General features: G+C 37.4%; 1 protein-coding gene across 8 annotated transcripts in view; it reads left to right on the forward strand.

Moving 5' to 3' along the window:
• The window catches only part of Gas2 (growth arrest specific 2), a 158,128-nt gene that overhangs the window by 30,660 nt on the left and 106,789 nt on the right, over positions 1-20,679 (forward strand). For 7 of the 8 annotated variants that reach the window (XM_027410518.2, XM_027410517.2, XM_027410516.2 and 4 more), the window contains one exon: positions 5,576-5,740. The exons of the other annotated variant lie outside the window; for it this stretch is intronic. In XM_027410518.2, the coding sequence (XP_027266319.1) occupies positions 5,593-5,740 (148 nt within the window). In that variant the 5' untranslated portion in view covers positions 5,576-5,592. The remainder of the gene's footprint in view (positions 1-5,575; positions 5,741-20,679) is intronic. 8 annotated transcript variants of the gene reach the window in all.

Raw genomic sequence — 20,679 nt, forward strand, 5'->3', positions numbered from 1 at the left:
GGTGGGAGGAACTGGGAGGAGTAAGAGGAATTGAATTCATAATCAGATTTTATTACCTGTGGGGAAAATGGTTTTAATAGTAGGAAAAAATAGCAAGAGCAAACATTTTGTATCCTGAGAGTTGATTGAGGATCTACATTTTGCAGAGATGTTACTGGTTGGTCAAAATAAGTCACATGACAATAAAGTTTTCAGAAGGTAGAATAAATCATCCTTGGACTTTCATTCTTTAAGTCTAGGTCAAGAATGGCATTTTCTCTTTTGGAAGAGTTTTTGGATTGTCACATTGGTTTTGTTTTTAATTTTAAAAGACAGTCTTAATGACCTATAGTCTTTGTTTCTGCCTTGTCTGGAACCTTTAACACATAAAATTTACTGGTTAAAAGTGAGGCCTTTATTATAGAAGAGGCCTTTAAAGGTGGAACTCTTGGCTGCACATTCATTGGGCCTCACTACTTTTAGTGGCTTTTTGTAAAGGAGATAAGAGGGCTGGAGGGAGAGAGGGAGACAGAAAGGAGGCTTGGGTAGCATCTCTAACCACCTATTGGTTTCAATGAGCACAGAATCTTGTTATATTAATAGATTATTATTCTTAACTCATATCAAAGTATAGTATTCTTTGTTACCATTTTTAACTCCATATAAAGTCATTTTACTGCTTAAAATCCTGCACATAAGCTTTTGTGCAACATCCTCAATATGAAGAGAATTTTGGATCTTTAATGGCATGCGATTGTTTATTCATACTCTATCTGTTGACATTTCCATGTCTTCTATCTTTTCATATTAATGACTGAGAGTTATCTGGGCAAATCCTATTTTGTTAAAGAACTTCTTTTCAAAATAAGTCATTGGATGTTTTATTTTGGCATGTGATAGTAATGATTTAGATTGCATATAGATTGCATTGAACTTGAAATATTTGCCAAGTAATGTCATAAATGTTGAATCTTCACAATTTTTGAAATGCTCATGTCCACAGTACACAGTGAACAACTCAGATACTAAGAGAAAAGTTTAATGGTATGTGCAGTTTCTAAATGGCTAGGTCATAGAGCTCTTACTTCACTTTAGGAATTTGGATTTCATCTCCTATATTCTATCTATTCTGTGAGATTTTGAAATCTCACAGAAGACAAGAGTAGTATAATACTTTTTAGTTTTTGCTCCTGTTTTTTCTTTATAATTTATTTTCTGTATACTACTGCAGTATGTTTTTTTCTGCCATGCTAGCCTTCTAGAGATGGGAGAAACCATTTTGGCCATAATCAAAGCACACCTCTAGGTGGCATGGAAGAATTCTTTTTCTTTCTTTTTTTTTTTTTTCAGAGTAAAATCATGCCTCCAGCTGCATTCTGGAGTACTTGGCTAGACAGCATTTAAAAGTGATGTTTTACTTTCAGGCTCATTAACTTTTTCTCCTTCCCTTGGGGTTATCCATGTCTCATCACATCCATAATTGCTATTTCAGAGTCACCTTTACTATGAAAGAAAGGGAAAATTAACAATCTTTGAAGGATTTTGTGTAGGTTTCAATGTGTTTTCCCCTTTAAGATTTATTTTTTATGTTTCCCAAGTCCTATAGTTCAGTTACCCATGTGCAGACACAGAAAGCTTGCCGGAGTTCTAATTTAGTGAATTCGTTCGTACACATATTTGAGGTCTTACTCTTTCCAGTTGGTTGGGTTTAATATTTAACAAAATTGTTGATTGATCTTTTAAAATATTTAGATTACAAAATTTTTATTGAAAATATCTTTCATTGTTAAGCTATGAAAACTTCTCCTTATCCTGACTTTTTTTCTTCAGTGTCTCATTGATCATTTTATTTCCTGTCTTTAAATGTACTCCTGACACATTTTTGTTTTCTTAGAAACTTTAAATGTACTCCAAAGAACTGGCATAATCTTTTCCTTAGTTTTTCTTTAGGATCTACCAGAGTTCATCTAGGCACATTCAATATGTATTGCAAATTATAAAAGGACAAATTCCATAGTTATCGTTTTATTTAACTATTATGAACTTTTGAATTTTTTAAAAAGTTGAACTAGAATATATTTTCTAAGTGATTCATATCTTTACTTTTTAATTTTATCATTTTTAATTATACAACTAATATGTTTAATATACTTTGATCATCTTACATCTTGTTTCCCGCTTCCACTTTTCCTTTTCTACCTCCAAGGCCTGCTTCTACTGTCTACTGTCACTATCTCTATTCTTTTCTTTTTCCTTCCCTCCTTTCTTTCTTCCTTCCTACTCCTCCCCCTCTATGTGCATTTTTGCTTGCTTTCTTGCTTCCATTCATTCTTTCATTCCAGTTCAGTCGTTTCAACCAGAATCTACTTCACTATGCAGTTAATTCCTCAGACTCCATATTTTATTCCTTCTGGCTGGGTCCATTTCTGTTTCCTATCTGATTTCAGCCAATTCTTTTTTGTTTTGTTTTGTTTTGTTTTCAAGACAGGGTTTCTCTGTGTAGCTCTGGCTGTTCTGGAACTTGTTCTGTAGACCAGGCTGGCCTTGAACACAGAGAACTGTCTTCCTCTGCTTCCCTAGTGCTGGGATTAAAGGCATGTGCTGCACCTCCTGGCTCAATTTCAACTAATTCTAAGACCTGAAGGTGGAGACTTTAAAGAGACTCACTGAGTGGTGCTCAGTATAGTGATAGTGATGATTTTAAATACAAATAATGGAGCAAGAAAAATTAGGTTGCTCATCTTTCTTCTTTTTAGACAGGACTTAGATAAGTCTGGTCTGTTAAAATACCTCTGTGTCTCTCTGTATTTGTCATAGTTCTGTAACCTTCATAGTATTTGAATTACCAATTAAGCCTTCTTTCTCTCACATTGGGCTCTGGGAAAATCTGACCCATTTTTACTGAGTGTCTCTACTAAAATTGTGGTTATGTAAAAAATATCAAAATAAACCCAGCTTAATTACCTTTACTTTTTAAAGTGATGCATCTGTTCATATAAGGAGATAGTTTGGATTACATTTCTGATGAGACACAAGAGAGATTGCATGGGAAATAAAGGTGCTACTGTCAAGGAAAATAACAACTTCACTGTTTAGAAATGTTGAGGGGAAGGATTGTGTCCCTCTGACTCACTAGAACTGTTACATGCCATTAGGCTCACTGTAAGCGATCCCCTGATGGATTCTATGCTGGACAATGAGCTTCAGAACCCGAGGCGTCTTCTTGCCTTTGTAGAGCGACACAGGGCTCTGAAGCTTCAATGAGAGTCACAGGACACACAATAGGGTGTAGGTAGAGTTACTGTGAGACCATATCTCACTTTCAGGGAAGTAGTGGGAGAGATTGTGTCTTGAGAAGGAGGCATTTTAGAGGTAACCCTTTTAAGATTTCAATTAGTTATTTAAATGAATGGCTCATGTGCTTAGATGTATGATTGATTACATGCATGTTGACAGGTTATAAGATCCTCATTAGCTACAGACAGAGGTATTGTTTTGCTGGGAATGAACATAATTTTAAAAGAATTGGGATTGAAAATGTTTCAGCTGTTTTTGATATTTAGTCACAGAAGTGAACTCTGTGAAACTCTGAGCAATGATGTTATTAACCAGGACAGAGTAAACAGCAGCAACATCCTAATTTGTACCCTAACAAACTAAGCTTATGACAAGGTGTAATAAACACAGATCATCTTCCTAATGCTTCATTTCAGATACTGAGAGATTGTCAAAAGTGTAAGCACATCAAAATGAAATTGTATCTTTCAGTTGTGTATTTATTATATACTTTATTTATTTACTACCTCTCCCAATAGTCTTTTCTAAGATTTTGGAGATAACCACATTTTTCATTAAAAAATAGAACTAGATTATTTACTTAAAAGTAAATTTTTAAAAGAAATTAATCTAAGTAATTACAGTTTGAGAATAACTACAAAGGATGCTGTGCAAAATTTGAAAGAGTAAAATCCCAAAGATAGCATGTAACTTACTCATTTTGAAATGCTCAGATGAAATATCTAGGATGTCACATGCATCCAACGACTTGCCTGTTGCAAACACCCTCATGTTTATTGTCATTTGATATATATTTCTGGTCCTTTTATGCATGTACTGGTGTATAGCCAGAGATGGTTAGGGTGACGTAGAATCTAGCTGAAATGATTGAGCTGTTGTAAACAACAGTGAAACAATTTTATATCAGATAAATGACAGCTTCAATATAGTTATTTTGCTTAAGTAGCATCAGATCTTACAAATAATTCATACAGGGGTTGGTGTTGTAACTCAAGAAGAGAGTGCTTGCCTACCATGTAGAAGGCTCTGAGATTGTTTCCCAGCACCCCATATACAGTATGGTGGGGTACACTTGTAATCCCAGAACTCAGGAGGTGGGGCAGCAGAATCAGAAGGTCAAGGTCACCCTCAGTTGTATAGCATTTGAGGCCATCTTGGGTTGGGTTATGTGTGACCCTGCCCCCCCAATAACTCAGACAAAGATGATATACTTAAGGCCAACTTAAATATTTAAATACTTAAATATATTTCCGTACTTTAAAGTATTTATTATTTAAATCTTTTTTCTGTGATTCAAATAAAGGTTTGTGCTATGTGTGCAGTGAAGTGATTGGGTTATGAAATAACCTTATTTCATTTATTACTTTTCATTGTGCTATGCTTTAACACAGGATCTCTAACATGCTAGGCAAATTCTCTGCCACTCTTATTTTCAATGGAAAACATTGGAGAACTTCTGCTCTAAAATGATTATAAACAAAACTCAATATCTAAAACAAAATTAAGAGGATGCAGAGCATGGAGAAAATCATGGGAAAGGAGCAAAGGCCACCAGCGGCAGTGGTTGTCAGAACAGTGTCTTTCATTAATGCACTCTGTCAGACTGTGTCTTCATGGAAAGAGCTCTTGGGGTTTGAAGACCAAGAATCTAGCCTAACTCTACTGTGATGTCATGGAGTCAGGTTGCTGATGCTATTGGTCCCCTCTGACTTTGGATTTATATGACTTTCAGAATTGTAGTGGAGACCCCTTCTCTCCTACCCTATACTTAGTACTTTAATCATGAGTCCTTGAATGAGTTTTCCATCACCAACAAACTGCATGCTCTGCTTAATCTTTTAGACATCTTACCAACAATTGCCAAGTGTTTACTACAAAGTGTGGGAATACTGTTAGTGCTCATGTTCAGCACTCAAATTCTGTAGAAGTCTCTGACTTAAAACAACAACAACAACAAACCGGACACTAGCATCTCTATTTAACCATATTTTGCTGTGTTTGCATAGAGTGGATTTCTTGCCCCCTGAAGCTGGCCCTTTTCAAATACATTGTTTTACATGAGCTAAGCATTTATTGTTTGATTTTCTCCTTGACCTTTGATTGATGCTGTTATCAAGTAGCTGGCAAAAAGTAAGAGAGCCAAAAGAATAAAATAAATAATGTTTCCTGGATTTAATAATCAATAACCTGATCCAACATCATGGAAGCCCATTGATGGGCCTCATTACAATGTCATAGTGGTGGAATTTTAAAATTTTAACCTGTCTGAAAAGCTCTTACTCTCTCGTCTCCGCATCAGGTGTGCAGAGTGGATAAATGATGTGCACTGCCCTGAGCCCCAAGGTTCGCAGCGGACCTGGCCTGTCTGATATGCATCAGTACAGCCAGTGGCTGGCCAGCAGACATGAAGCTAATTTGCTGCCAATGAAAGAAGACTTGGCCTTGTGGTTAACCAATCTATTAGGTAAGGTTATAGGATATCACTTTGTGAGCAAAGATAACAGTGTCTTGTGTGTTTCACCTCCTCTCATAGTGTCCTTCTCCCCAGCATGTGACAACACCTGGGAAAGAAAGACCTTCTTTATTGGGATTTTTCATCTGGGAAACTCGAATCCTGTGGAAATTTAAATGAATTTCCCAGTGACTCTCACATTAGCTGTGTTTCATATTCCAGAATCCTGCACTGGAATGTGGAAATCTGCGGTCAAGTTGCTTATACTGTTTCTGTTCTTGTCTGATTTATTTTTGACTCATGGGTTTGTAGCTGACCACTTTGACCTGTGCTGCAGGCTCTATGAAATCTGCCTCTAAAACTGTTTTTCTTGCCCTACTTTTACAGCACACCTTCCAAAACTGCTGAGAGCCTGAACTCAGGCAGAATGCCTATGCTTTGTCCAAGTGGGTTGACTAGAGTAATTTAGCTTTGAACTAAATTGTGTTTTCCTTTCAGTGTGCCTTTTTGAAAAAGCATTGTTGTTGAGGAAAATGATACTGCCTGCTAATGGTGCCTTTTCTTTTGTCTGGGGAACTCTAAGGATGAAAGTAAAACAATGAAGGGTATATACAGATTTGTACATTTAAAGGTTTGTCATACATTTTGCCACAGCATCACCAGTGACAGATTTCCCCAGAGAAGAATGAGTCACAACTTTAGGTGGGTTCTTATAGAGTTTTCAGGATAGAAGATTTGAGTGTTGAATAAGGAGTTTGTGTGGTGCTCTGTGGTTGGCAGTGTGGAGCCTCCTATACTGTTTATCATTGAAGTTATCCTGCAAGGTATAGGCTTCACTTAGCTAGGAAGATAGGGCTTGCATACTGCACATCTCTGGATGAATTCCTAGCAAAGATTGGGGACCCATTAGCCTTTTGCAGAGTTTTCTTGGTTGCTCTGGCTTTTATACTTAGGTGCTTTTTTTTTTTTTTAAGTACCTATGAGAAGTACTTACTTTTTATCATAATCACTGCATTTTGACCAACTTTATGGTTTAACCAGAATTACCAAATGTGGGTATAGGCAATATACCCTTCAGAAAGGTTTTCAGGATCCCCTCCCCTCAGCAATGTCCTCCACCTTACCATAGGGCTATCTGTAACACAAACAAGACACTTACTTGCACTTATTAGTAATCCACTCATTCTAAGAAGGAACTTTTAACTTCATCAGACAGAATTGTTGCTTCCCTAGCTTCTGTCTTTTCAGAGCACACTGATGACTATTAAGTTGATCATTTATTAACTTCCAGTCATCTGCTACAGATATGATTTGTCATTGGAATTGTGATGCAGAAATTCAGAACATGGCTCTAGTGAATCTGTTGATGCTTGAACTCCAGTTGCCTCTTCCTAGCCCTGAACTCTCTGTGCATTGTTTTGTGAGATATCCATTATGTCTGTTTTGCAAGTTTGTGAGACGAAATATTTAAAATATACATATTACTTAGTTCATGGGTTATATTTAATATGATATGAGTTATTTTTCCATTTATAAAGTTCAGTAGAATTATTAATTTTTATGAGATTTGTTAGGGGCTAAATCTTTCACTGCTATGAAGAAGGTAATTAATGAGTTGTAATTAATAATGTGATCAACAAGGGACCATGGAGATGTTAGGACAGGAGGAAAGGGTGAGTGAGTACAGCATAGCCTGATTACACAGTCATGACCCAGTGTCGGGTGACTAGGTCATCAAGGTGTTCTGTTTAATCAATGTGATCATTCTCAAAGTGGTCTGAACAGTGTGAGCAGCCCAACACAGTCTCTGAGAACAGAGTCAGTGTGTGTAATGGAAAGATTCTTGGATTAGAAATCAGGAGACCTGGCTCCTTTCTGAGCATCAGGAGACCTGGCTTCAGCTTCTGGTTGTTCCACTGGAAGGAAACATGCCCAAAGTCAGTCACTCAGCTATCTTTTCTGGGCTTGCTGTCCTCAACCATAAATGAAGGAGTTGAGAGGATATTCTTTAATATCCTTTCCAGGTCCCTGAATCTAAGTCTCCAAGAAATTTGAGTCTGGGGATTTGGTTTGGGTCAGTTTAGGCCAACAGTAAGCATAAATAAGCAAAGAATTATAAATGGATGAATTTTCAAAGAATAAGATTATCTTGTTAAATATTTACTAGTAGTTATAGCAAACGAAAATGATGTTTTATGAAACTTTCCAGACAAAGGATCCTGAAGGGATAAAAAACTATTATTGAATATACCTTTGAGTACTCTGGAGTTCTCCTGAGGTAGACAGAGACTAGACCTCAAGACAAGCACCTTCATGATAATTTGGAAAGGAGTTTAAACACTTGAGACTGTTTAAAATGATAAAACATCTGGAGATAGGAAAACAAACATGTTTTGTATAATAATGAGAGAAGAACAGATGAATGACTTTGTTGGAAGATCACTTTCTTACATGTAGTAGTAACTCTTAGTGTGCACTTGTCTTGTAAATGCAATGTAAAATTACTTATTATTGCAACTGGAATGCTCAGAGAATTAGCACACTTTCTGCACTTGCAGAGGACCTGGGCTTGGTTCTCCGCACTCACACCATCTGTAACTCTGGTTCTGTTGGAAATATTGTCCTCTCTTGGCTTCTGTGAGCACTGTACATGATACACATAAATTCACACAAGCACACACATATGCATAGATAAAAATGATAAATAAATCTTTAAAAATTATCATATTTTTGCCAATTGAGAAATATTCACATATCTTACTCTATAGTTCTCTCTCTCTCTCTCTCTCTCTCTCTCTCTCTCTCTCTCTCATTTAACTTTTATGTACTTGGAACCTAGAGCTGTCCTATTGATGGTTTCCAAGTTGGTTCTGTTTCCATATAAAGCACCAAATTCTTTAGTGAAACATAAATGTAAAGCTTTTAGAGTTTTGCTGTCCTGGGGTCATATATGCACAGAACTTTCCTGGCACCATTTTAGGAAACTTGTTTAAATGTAACTTTCAAAAGAAGCTTTTTAAAGGAGAGTCAGTGATTAAACTTGGATGTTTCTAATCCTATATAAACTGTCAATTGGAGATGGATTTTTTTTAAGGGGCAATTTATTTTAAGATGCTTTTTAAAAAAATTTTTCGAGACAGGGTTCTCTGTGTAGCTTTGTAGACCAGGCTGGCCTCGAATTCACAGAGATTTGCTTGCCTCTGTCTCCCAAGTGCTGGGATTAAAATTGTGCACCACCACCATCTGGCTTACGATGCTTGAATAGCAAAGTTAGTTTGATGGATAAGAGAATGATTCTTTTCCTAATAGACCAATATTCATATTCATGTCTCCAATGTGACATCTTGCTTAATCAGTAGCAAAACTAAATATCATTGTAGGCTTCTAGACAGAGATAAAGATACAATAGTAAACTGTTACTCAGCCTCTGTTTATGTATTAATACTGGATTTTCTGTGGGAAGTATTCTAGTTGAAGTCACTTTCATGACTCTTGAGAAGGTTACTGTGTGTTATTTTCACCTACTCACATGTCCTTGGGTATCTTACAGGAAATTCTCTCTGTAGCTCTTCTGCATTTCCTGATAGTAGTTAGGGCCATGGACTAGTTTTATGATAAGCATTTAGAAAAGACAGAGCAGGGGTCCTGATCCCACCATCTTCAGTAAGACTGTGTCCTGGGCTGCCCCTTCCAGGGTGGCTCTTGTTACCCATTGCTGACAGGTCTCATCTACACTAAATAACACATGTTTTCTGTCTGTACTGTAGGCTGTTAAATCTGTTCCTTTTACTCATGAACCAGGCATTACTCACCCATTATTTATGTCTCTACAATATACCATAATACCAAAAGCTTATGCCAGAAAATCTTGAGGAAAATTTTAATTCTTGGTTTGAGCATTTCTCAAAGAGTATTAGTAATGAACAGCCCCAGGTAGTAACAGTCATCCATATGATGTAGAGTTAATCACATCTAACTCCGTGGTTGGTAGCAGACTTCTCAAGATTGTATTGGTCTCACTTTGAGACTAATATACTAAGAAATTGCTCATATTACTTGAGTTTTACGTATTTTTCAATGATAATTTCTCTTTGTTTTATATTAGTTTTGTTCCATGATACTAATTGAAGATACTAGTACAGTGTTTTTAAGGAAGACTTATGTGCTAAAAAAGAGTTTTGTCAAGACTTATTTGCATCAAAAAGAGTTGAAATTTTTTATTAATGGCTATAGGTCTTCAGGATGAAGACTTATGTATTTATATCTACCTAGGGATTTTGAGTAATTTCTAAGTTACCCCAAAAGCTGTTATGCTGAATTGATTTCACTTATATGTAGAAAATGTATTGGTAGTTGATACTATGGCAAAATTCCCTTCTTTGACTTTTGTACATGCATGGAAAAGAAAATTTAGTGGTTTCCAGTTTAAACAGTGATATGTGTTTCAGGTTTTCAGTCATTTCTAAAAATCTACTTTATTTTTATTTATTAAAAAAGTAAACATCTCTCTGTTAAAGCTATTACTATCAACGAAGCTGCTGTTCAGTAAGCTTGGAACAGGAGACTCTTTCTTCTGCAGAGCAACTTTTCATTGGGTTCTTACCTTCCAAGATTCTCATGTTCTTGCTGTAAGTCAACAACATTTCTATCTCACACTCTTCAAAATTTGGTCTTGAAAATATCAAGTAATTTGAAATAAGGTACTTATTATAAAAATGATGAATAATTTGTATTGCACTAGAAAATAAGTCATGTTTGAGTTCTCTACTATTAAAATTAAATTTAGGTTGGAGGTGCAGAGGGGCTAGAGTAGAGTTTGGTACATCAAGATTATCTTTGGATGTTGAAACTGTACTGTACCAGCTTTCTTCTGCAGTGTTCCAATGCAAACATTAGAACATGGCTAATTAACCTTCTCTACCATGTTGCAGGCTCCCTGTTCATTTCACAGGCTATTATCTGCAGTCCCAAGATCTTTTTTTTTCCTAAAAAGCATTCTGTGATGTTTCTGCGTAAGGAAAGAAAACAGTAACAATTTCATTTGGGCAAATGCTCTGCTGTAGGAAATAGTCACTATATGTTAAAAAATATTGAAGTTGTCAAACCAAATGGCTGAGAGCATAGACTTTGAACCTGGAAGGCCTAGGTCAAAGGCTGAATTCCTCTATATGCTAACTATGTGGATTTGTTTAAGAAAAGATGGGGGGGTTGTAAACTAGTAACATGTGCTCTGTAGTACTGTCATACTGTGAGCATTCCTACCTGTTGCATTGTGTCCAAATGTCAAAAGTGAGTATTAGATACAGTCTTTTCTTTGGGAATCTAGTCCTGGTAATTTTGAGGGGAAAATGTATCTCTTCTTTCTCCAGTAGCAGATAAAGGAATCTTTGCCCCCACCCTCAGGTAGTGCCAGCCTAAAACATTTTATAGATTGATAGCCAATCTTTCAGGAAACCATGTTAAACATTTTTCTGGAAGATATTGTGTATTGGATGTATATGAGCAGTCATGCTGGTTTTAGTTACCCAACCCCTCCCTAAAAATACTAAGATTGATGCTAATTTCATTCATTCAGTCTACTGCTAGAAGGGAAAGTGACAAACCATGGTACTCAGCAGACTCTATGGTCACTATCTACCAGCCATCTGTCAGTCATTACTGAAAGGATGTGAAATCAGAGTTCACTACTACTAATGCAGAAAATAATAATATGATTTCAAGAGCAGGGTAAATTAAATTGACCTTCAAGCCCATGACATGTGTGGACTGAAGCATCTGGTACTCCAAGATGGTTCAGTTATGCCATGCATCACTCTTGATTCTCTAAATGTGGTTTCACATGGGCTGAGAATGTGACAATGCTCTGACTGCAGAGCCACCCTATATAGTGTTTATAATATATGTGAGTCACTGACCACAGCGAGATGAAGAAGACATGATTTGTGAAGATCATTAATTACATGTTAATTTTACTTATGGAATTGTAATTCATTTTTCATAGCCTGCTCTTATGGGTTTGTCATGGGCAAACAAAGTGGCATTGTATGATGCCTTTTCCTTAAACACTGTTAGTGGTATGTGTGGAATGTAAGGGAAGTAGTGTGTCATTCCATAAAAACATTATAACTGACTTCTTACAATTATATAGCACATTGAAAATGTATATTAAATGACTCTTAATAGTTGGATGGAAAATATACTACATTTAAAGGATTTTTAAAAATAGAACTTTTCAGCCCTCCATTTTCCTGTCATTTGAGGTAATCCATTCAATTATAAAGTATATACCAGTCTCTGTTTTAGCCAAAAACCCTGACCTTTCTAAGCTATAAAATACTAAAATATACAGAATTGAAAGGTGACACCTAATATATTCTTCACTGGATACAGATGTTCATTGTAAAGTTTTTTTTTCAAGTGTTCACAGAGAGCAGGACAACAGACACTTGTGAGTTCCAAAGCAAATCAAGCAAAAAGTGTAACTCTGGGCAAATTTCTTTTTTTTTTTTTTCAGATTTTTTATTTGAATTAGAAACAATATTGTTTCACATGACAATCCCAGTTCCCTTTTCCCTCCTGTCCTCCCCTACCACCCACCCCAACTAAAACCCTACCTATCACATATCCTTTCTGCTCTTCCTGAATGGTGAGGCCTTCCATAGGGTGTCGTCAGAGTCTATCATATCCTTTGGGATAGGGCCTAGGCCTAACCAGGTGTGTCTTGGCTCAGGGAGTATTCCTCCATGTGGAATGGGCTCCCAAGTCCACACCTATGCTAGGGATAAGTGCTGAACTACTACATGAGGTCCTGTAGATTTCTGAGGTTTCCTCACTGAAAACCATGTTCCTGCGGTCTGGATCAGTCCCATGCTGGTATTCCAGCTATCAGTCTGGGGAGCAAGAGTTCCCCGATGGATGTTGAGGTCAGCTGTTTCTGTGGGTTTCACCAGCCTGGTCTGGACCCCATTGCTCTCCACTCATTCAGCTCACCTCTGCACTCTCTGCACTCTTGCACTCTGCACTCTGCACTGGCTGGGGGCGGAATAGCCCAATGATCTCAGCAGAGCCAGGATCCCTGGGTCTGCAGGGACCAATTCAGTCTGCCTCTTTGGGCAAATTTCTGAAGACTCTTTAATGAAAACTATTTTTCTGTTCATCATTCAAAATTCTTTTCAATTATTATAATTCTCTCATCCTTTGAATATGAGGAAGAATCTTTAAAGTAGTGTGGAGTTTAACAAAATATGACATCAAGCTCCCTTCCAGAGGAAGAGTAACTTCTAAGCAATTTATAAAAAAAATTCAACAAAACCAGTTAAGAACTTAGTGGAAAGTTTGTTCATCTTGATATTTAAAAACATCTCAACAAACTGACCATTTATTTTAGACAACTATTTCTGGTACTTATGTGTCATGCCTGTTTGCAAGATAACTTTCTTCTCATTAGACCAATATTGGAAGCATAGCATGCAATCTGTTCTGCTCGCATTTTGTTTTTCAAGTCTCCTGTGTTCATTTCTGAGTTGACTGCACTCCATGCAATTTTGAAGTAAAAGCAGCCTGCATGATGAACCTCTGTGGTCAGCACTCTTGAGTACTGCTGCTTTGCCACCTGCAGAAGTCATTATCTTAACCAAAGGCTAAAAAGTGAACTATCCAGCAGGGAGAAAGAGAATGTAAGAACTGCCTCCCTTTCCCTCTTATATACCCCCGTGTGCATTGCATAAAAGTCATTTTTAACAGATGTTTCTTAAAATTCAAATAGTGCATACTGTCAGTCTAAATCAGTAGTTTATGTGTGACTCATTTGGGCTATATTTAAGTGTCTATGGATTTGCATCACCTTCATTTGTCTTAAGGTAATAAAATAGACCTGTTTGCACCCCAATGTTTTGTCAAGGTTTATCTTGAAGGTTTATTGAATTTACACCCTTGCTGATTGAGTTTACCCAGTGTTCATCACATGAACACATAAAGCTTGCCTCTGTAGGAGATTTCATTTTTCAAAATGTATGAAATTGTAGACAAGGTCTTGACCCCAAAATAGTCCTGATTCCTATGCCTTCTGGGAAGCAGAGTAAGGGGAAATGGAATTCATCCAGGGAGAGAGCAGGACACTGAAGGCATGCAAGGACAAGTAGAATGTCTGGGAGGTGACTGATCAAGGCATATGTGGACTTCCAGCAGATAGAAGCATTTGACTACAAAAGTGGTTGGAGGCATCAATGGAGGTCATTGGTTAGGGATAAGTTGCATAGATATTTTTTGCAAGTTAGAGCTGGGATCAAGAGCATTAGTAAAGGTGTCTGAATGAATATTGAATCAGAAAAAAAATGGCATTAAAAAGTGAATGTAGATTGAGGAAACAGCCCCCATTCTGTGGCCATTATGTTAGTAATCAAACTATGATGGCATGGGCAAAAGAGACAGCATGAACAACAGGATTTGTGACTTTAAAGTAATAGAAAATCAAAGCAGAAAAAAAAACACTGAAAATGAGGACTCAAGCAAAGGAGAGGGGTTGGGGGCGTGGGGACTTGGGAAAGATGAGTTGTGACAGCTACAAGTGGTGGTTCCATTTACATGGTTGGGGAGATCGTGGAGCTAAAGGGTTTTGGATTCCTTGGGATATGATAAAGATGTTTTGAAATTATGTTGAAGACTGTACATTTCTGAATATATGCACAGAATTTGAATTATGTACATTAAACTGGCAAATGATAAAAGAAACGGAGTAGATCTCAGTAAATTTATCTCAAAATGAAAGGGAAAAGAAGAAAGAAAATACACTCTGGGGATCATCTCAGGAAAGGAAATGACCAGTCAAGTGTGGAGATAATGGGTTGAAGACCATAAGCTTTTAAGAGCAATGGTGGGGTGGAAGCGGGTTCCGAACACCGAACACCCAGAGGCAGGGCGGCCACCATCCATCAGCCCAGGAACTGTTTCGGGCTCCTGTTCGTCGTCACTGTTCAGAGTCATCTGACGCAAGCCACCTGCATGCTGGACATAGTTCGGCAGCGGGATCCAACACCACGGGGCCTGGTGACAGCTGTGCCTCCAACTGCCGGCCTGGCAGGACCCTGCACACCCGAACATTGCCTACACCCGGGTAACAGTGACACCTCCATCCACGAGAAGAGGACCGACATCAGAGTATTGGATCTGTTTGCATCTACCAGAAGGGAACCTGGGTCCCACACCCACCAGGAGAACAAGAAACATGTGCTACACCCACCAGAAGAAAGGATGAGAAGAGGACAAGGTAAAAGCACATCCAACAACAGAAAACCCAATATGACACCACCAGAGACTAGGAACCATATACCAGTAAGACCACAACATCATGATGCAGATGAACCAGAAGAGAATAACCTTAAAAACATCTTCATGAAAATGATAGAGGACCTCAAAGAGACATGAGAAAATCCCTTAAAGAAATTGAAGACAAAACAAACCAAAATATACAAGATATCAACAAATCTCTCAAGGAAACAGTTCAAGACCTAAAAACTGAAATAGAGACAATAAAGAAAGCACAATCTGAGGGAATGCTGGAAATAGAAAAGCTGGGTAAATGACCAGGAACTATAGATATAAGCATAACCAACAGAATACAAGAGATGGAAGAGAGAATCTCAGGAGTTGAAGACACACTAGCGGAAATAGATTCATCGACCAAAGAAAATCTTAAGTCCAACAAATCCCTATCACAAAATATCCAGGAATATGGGATACCACATAATAATCAAAACACCAAACATACACAACAAAGAGAAAATATTAAGAGCAGCATAGGAAAAAGGTCAAGTAACCTATATAGGCAAACCTATCAGAATCACAACTGACTTTTCTATGGAAACTCTGAAAGCCAGAAGGTCCTGGATAGATATTCTACCTACACTAAGAGACCATGGATGCCAGCCCAGACTACTATACCCAGCAAAGCTTTCAATCATTATATTGGAGAAAACAAGATATTCCATGACAAAACCAGATTCAAACAATACATATCCACCAATCCAGCCCTACAGAAAGTACTGGAAGGAAAACTGAAACCCAAGGAAGTTAACTACAAACAGAAAAACATAGGCAATAGATAATCCCAACTTACCAACAGTCTAAAGAAAAAAGGGATAGAATCCCACACATAATCTGGCTACCATCACCAAATCAAAAACAAACAAGAATGAACAATAATCAAAGGCCATTAATATCCATTAACATTAATGGTCTTAATTCCCCTATAAAAAGACACAGATTAGCAGAATGGATAAGAAGACAGAATCCTTCCTTCTGCTGCATACAAGAAACTCACCTCAACCTCAAAGACAGATGGCGCCTAAGAATTAAAGGGGAAAGATCTTCCAATCAAATGGACCCAAGAAACAAGCGGGGTTAGCAATCCTAATATCCAATAAATTGGACTTTAAAATAAAATCAGTCAAAAAAGATGAAGAAGGTCATTTCCCACTCATCACAGGAGAAATCCATCAGGATGAAGTCTCAATTTGGAACATTTATGCCCCAAATACAAAGGCATCCACATTTGTAAAAGAAACATTACTAAAACTCAAATCACACATAAAACCACACACACTTATAGTGGGAGAATTCAACACCCCACTCTCATCACTGGACAGGAACACCAGACAGAAACTTAACAAAAAAACAAAAGAACTAATAGAAGTTATGGCACAATTGGACTTAACAGATATCTGCAGAACATCCCATCCAAATACAAAACAATTTACCTTCTTCTCAGCGACACATGAAACCTTCTCTAAAATCGACCACATACTTGGCAACATAGCAAACCTCAAGAATTGCAAAAAAAAAAAAAATTGAAATAACCCCCTGTGTCTTATCAGACCACCATGCTTCAACAACAACAAGAACTACAGAAAACCTACAAACTCATGGAAATTAAGTAACACCCAATTGCACAATTCATGGGTCCAGGAAGAAATAAAAAAAGAAATTAAAGATTTCCTAGAATTCAATGAGAATGCGGACACAACATATCCAAACCTATGGGATACTCTAAAAGCAGTGCTAAGAGGAAAGTTCATAGCGCTAAATGCCCACATGAAGAAACAGGAGAATAATCACACTAGAGAATTAACAGCACAACTGAAAGCTTTAGAAAACAAAGAAGCCAATACACCCCGGAGGAGCAGACACCAGGAAATAATCAAATTGAGCGCTGAAATCAATAAAATGGAAACTAGGAGAACAATACAAAGAATCAATATAACAAAAAGTTGGTTCTTGGAGAAAATCAACTAGATAGACAAACCTTTATCCAAACTTACAAAACAACAAAGAGTGAACATGCAAATTAATAAAATCAGGAATGAAAAAAGGGACATAACAACAGACACAGAGGAAATCCAGAGAATCATCAGGTCATACTTTGAATACGTATATTCCTCTAAATTTGAAAATCTAAAGGAAATGGACAATTTTCTAAACAGATTTCACTTAACAAAATTAAATCAAGAACAGATCAGCAACTTAAATGGACCTTTAACCTGTAAAGAAATTGAAGCAGTCATCAGAAGTGTCCCAACCAAAAAAAGCCAGGGACTCAGTGCAGAATTCTACCAGAAATTCAAAGTACAGCTAATACCAATTCTCCTCAAAGTATTCCACATAATAGAAGCAGAAGGGTCATTACTGAACTCTTTTTATGAGGTCACAATTACCTTGATACTCAAGCCACACAAAGACACAACTAAGAAAGAGAACTATAGGACAATCTCCCTCATGAACATTGATGCAAAAATTCTCAATAAGATATTGGCAAATGAATACAAGAACACATCAGAGAAATCATCCATACTGATCAAGTAGGCTACATCCCAAGGATGTAAAGATTGTTCAACACACGAAAATCCATCAATGTAATCCACCATATAAACAGACTGAGGAAAAAAATCACTTGATCATCTCACTAGATGCCGAAAAAGCCTTTGACAAAATCCAACACCCCTTCATGATAAAGGTCCTGGAGAAATCAGGCTTAACAGAAATATACCTCAATATAATAAAAAGCAATATACAGCAAGGCAACAGCCAACATCAAATTAAATGGTGAGAAGCTGAATGCAATTCCTCTAAAATCAGGAACAAGACAAGGCTGTCCACTCTCTCCATACCTCTTCAATATTGTCCTTGAAGTTCTAGCTAGAGCAATAAGACAACAAAAGGAGATCAAGGGAATACAAATCGGAAAGGAAGAAGGCTAACTCTCAATATTTGCAGATGATATCTTAGCCTACATAAGTGACCTGAAAAACTCAACCAGGGAACTCCTACAGCTGATAAACACCTTCAGCAAAGTGGCAGGATACAAGATTAACTCAAAAAAATCCATAGCCCTACTATATACCGATGACACTTTAGTGGAGAAAGAAATCAGAGAAGCATCACCCTTTACAAATGCCACAAACAACATAAAATACCTTGGAGTAACACTAACTAAAAAAGTGAAAGACCTGTACCCTAAGAATTTTGAGTCTCTAAAGAAAGAAATTAAAGTAGATACCAGAAAATGGAAAGATCTCCCATGCTCTTGGATAGGCAGGATCAACAAAGTAAAAATGGCAATCTTTCCAAAAGCAATCTACAGATTCAATGCAATCCCCATCAAAATCCCAATACATTTCTTCTCAGACCTTGAAAGAACAATTCTCAACTCTATATTGAGAAACAAAAGACCCAGGATAGCCAAAACAACCCTGTACAATAGAGGAACTTCTGGAGGCATCACCATCCCTAACTTTAAGCTCTATTACAGAGCTATAGTCCTGAAAAGAGCTTGGTATTGGCACAAAAATAGACAGGTAGACCAATGGAATAGAGTTGAAAACCCTGAAATTAACCCAAACACCTACGAACACCTGATTTTTGACAAACAATCCAAATGGAACAAAGAGAACATCCTCAACAATTGGTGCTGGCATAACTGGATACAAACATGTAGAAGACTACAGATAGACCCAAGCCTTTCGCCTTGCACAAAACTTAAGTCAAAATGGATCAAAGACCTCAACATAAATCCAGCCACACTGAACCTACTAGAAGATAAAGTGGGAAATCCCCTTGAATGAACTGGTACAGGAGACCACTTCCTGAACATAACACCAGTAGCACAGACACTGAGATCAACAATTAATAAATGGGACCTCCTGAAACTGGGAAGCTTCTGTAAGGCAAAGGACATAGTCAGCAAGACAAAACGACAGCCCACAGACTGGGAAAAGATATAAAGAACTCAAGAATCCAGTTTCCAAAACACCATACAATCCAATTAAAAAACGGGTACAGAACTAAATTGACAATTCTCAATAGAGGAATCTAAAATAGCTGAAAGACACATAAGAAAGTGTTCAACATCCTTAGCCATCAGGGAAATGCAAATCAAAACAACTCTGAGATACCATCTTACTCCTGTCAGAATGGCTAAAATCAAAAATACCAATGACAGTTTATGCTGGAGAGGATGCAGAGAAAGAGGAACTCTCCTCCACTGCTGGTGGTAGTGCCAACTTGTACAGCCACTTTGGAAATCAGTATGGCAAATCCTCAAGAAAATGGGAATGAGTCTACCACAACATCCAGCAATTCCACTCTTAGGCATATACCCAAAGAAACACATCCATATAACAAGGACATCTGTTCAACCATGTTCATAAGCATGCTTTGTAATAGCCAGAATCTGGAAGCAGCCTAGATGCCCCTCAACCGAAGAATGGATAGAGAAAATGTGGTACATTTACACAATTGAGTACTACTCAGCAGATAAAAACAATGAAATCTTGAAATTTGCAGATAAATGGATGGAACTCGAAGAAACCATTCTGATCAAGGTAACCCAATCACAAAAAAGACAAACATGACATGTACTCACTCATATGTGGATTTATGATACATATTAGTGACCGTACTTTATCAGAGCTGTTTTTAATGATGTTGCTCAGAATGGTTTCCTTCCAGATGATGATTGAGTAGCTAATTTTAAAAAAATGTTACTCTTGTGGTACCCTGCACCATTTTTTTCTCTTTCTGTTTTTTTTTTTTAAATGGAGTATGCTGGATCTCTCTACAATTTTGTTCAAATGACTGCAGAACCTTGAAAAGCTGTTGCTGCTATTGATGCATAACATACTGCCATTATTGGTCTTTTTATATAAATATAAATATATATACATATATAATTTGAATTTTTGGAAATTTAGCTGTGCTGTCAACTTTGGAAAAATGTATCCCAGTTTACCGTGTTGGGTTGGCATTGTACAAAAATTAACAGCCATATTGGTCTAGAAATGTTGAACTTAATTTTTTCCATTTGTACAGGGGTAACATATTGTATTAAATATGTAAGGTCTTTAAAAAAATGAAGAGATTTTGAGAGCCCATCCCATGTGAAGGGATACTCTCTTGGCCTGGACACATGGGGCAGGGCCTAGGCCTGGACCAGGATGCTGTGGTAGACTTTGGGGAGCCCCTTGCCCCTTTTGAGGGCCTTACCCTGCCTGGGGAATGGAAGGGGGATGGCTAGGGGCAGGTGGGATGTTGGGTGGAGGGGAGGGAGAGGGAGAAGGGATTGACATGTGAAGCAAGCTTGTTCCTAATTTGAACTAATAAAATAAAATAAAAAGTATAAAACAAAAAAGAGCTGTGGTGGCCTGTGAGGGTTGGTGTGGGGAGGGAGGAGCAAAGCTGAGCTCTGGAATTGCCATCTTAAGAATGTGCTCAGAAGGGAATGCTCAAATGGTTTGTATTTTTTTACTTAGGGTTTATCTTTTGCAACTATGTTACCTAAATCTTAATCAAGGATAATGTTATACAGTTTATAAATGAGATTTAGTACAGTTTAGATGAAGTTTAGTGGCCTTCCTATTGGAGTTTTCTGTGATGGTTTATGTACTGTTGTTCTGTTTAAA

This window comes from Cricetulus griseus, chromosome 3, assembly GCF_003668045.3.
Source record: "Cricetulus griseus strain 17A/GY chromosome 3, alternate assembly CriGri-PICRH-1.0, whole genome shotgun sequence".
Classification (NCBI taxonomy): domain Eukaryota; kingdom Metazoa; phylum Chordata; class Mammalia; order Rodentia; family Cricetidae; genus Cricetulus; species Cricetulus griseus.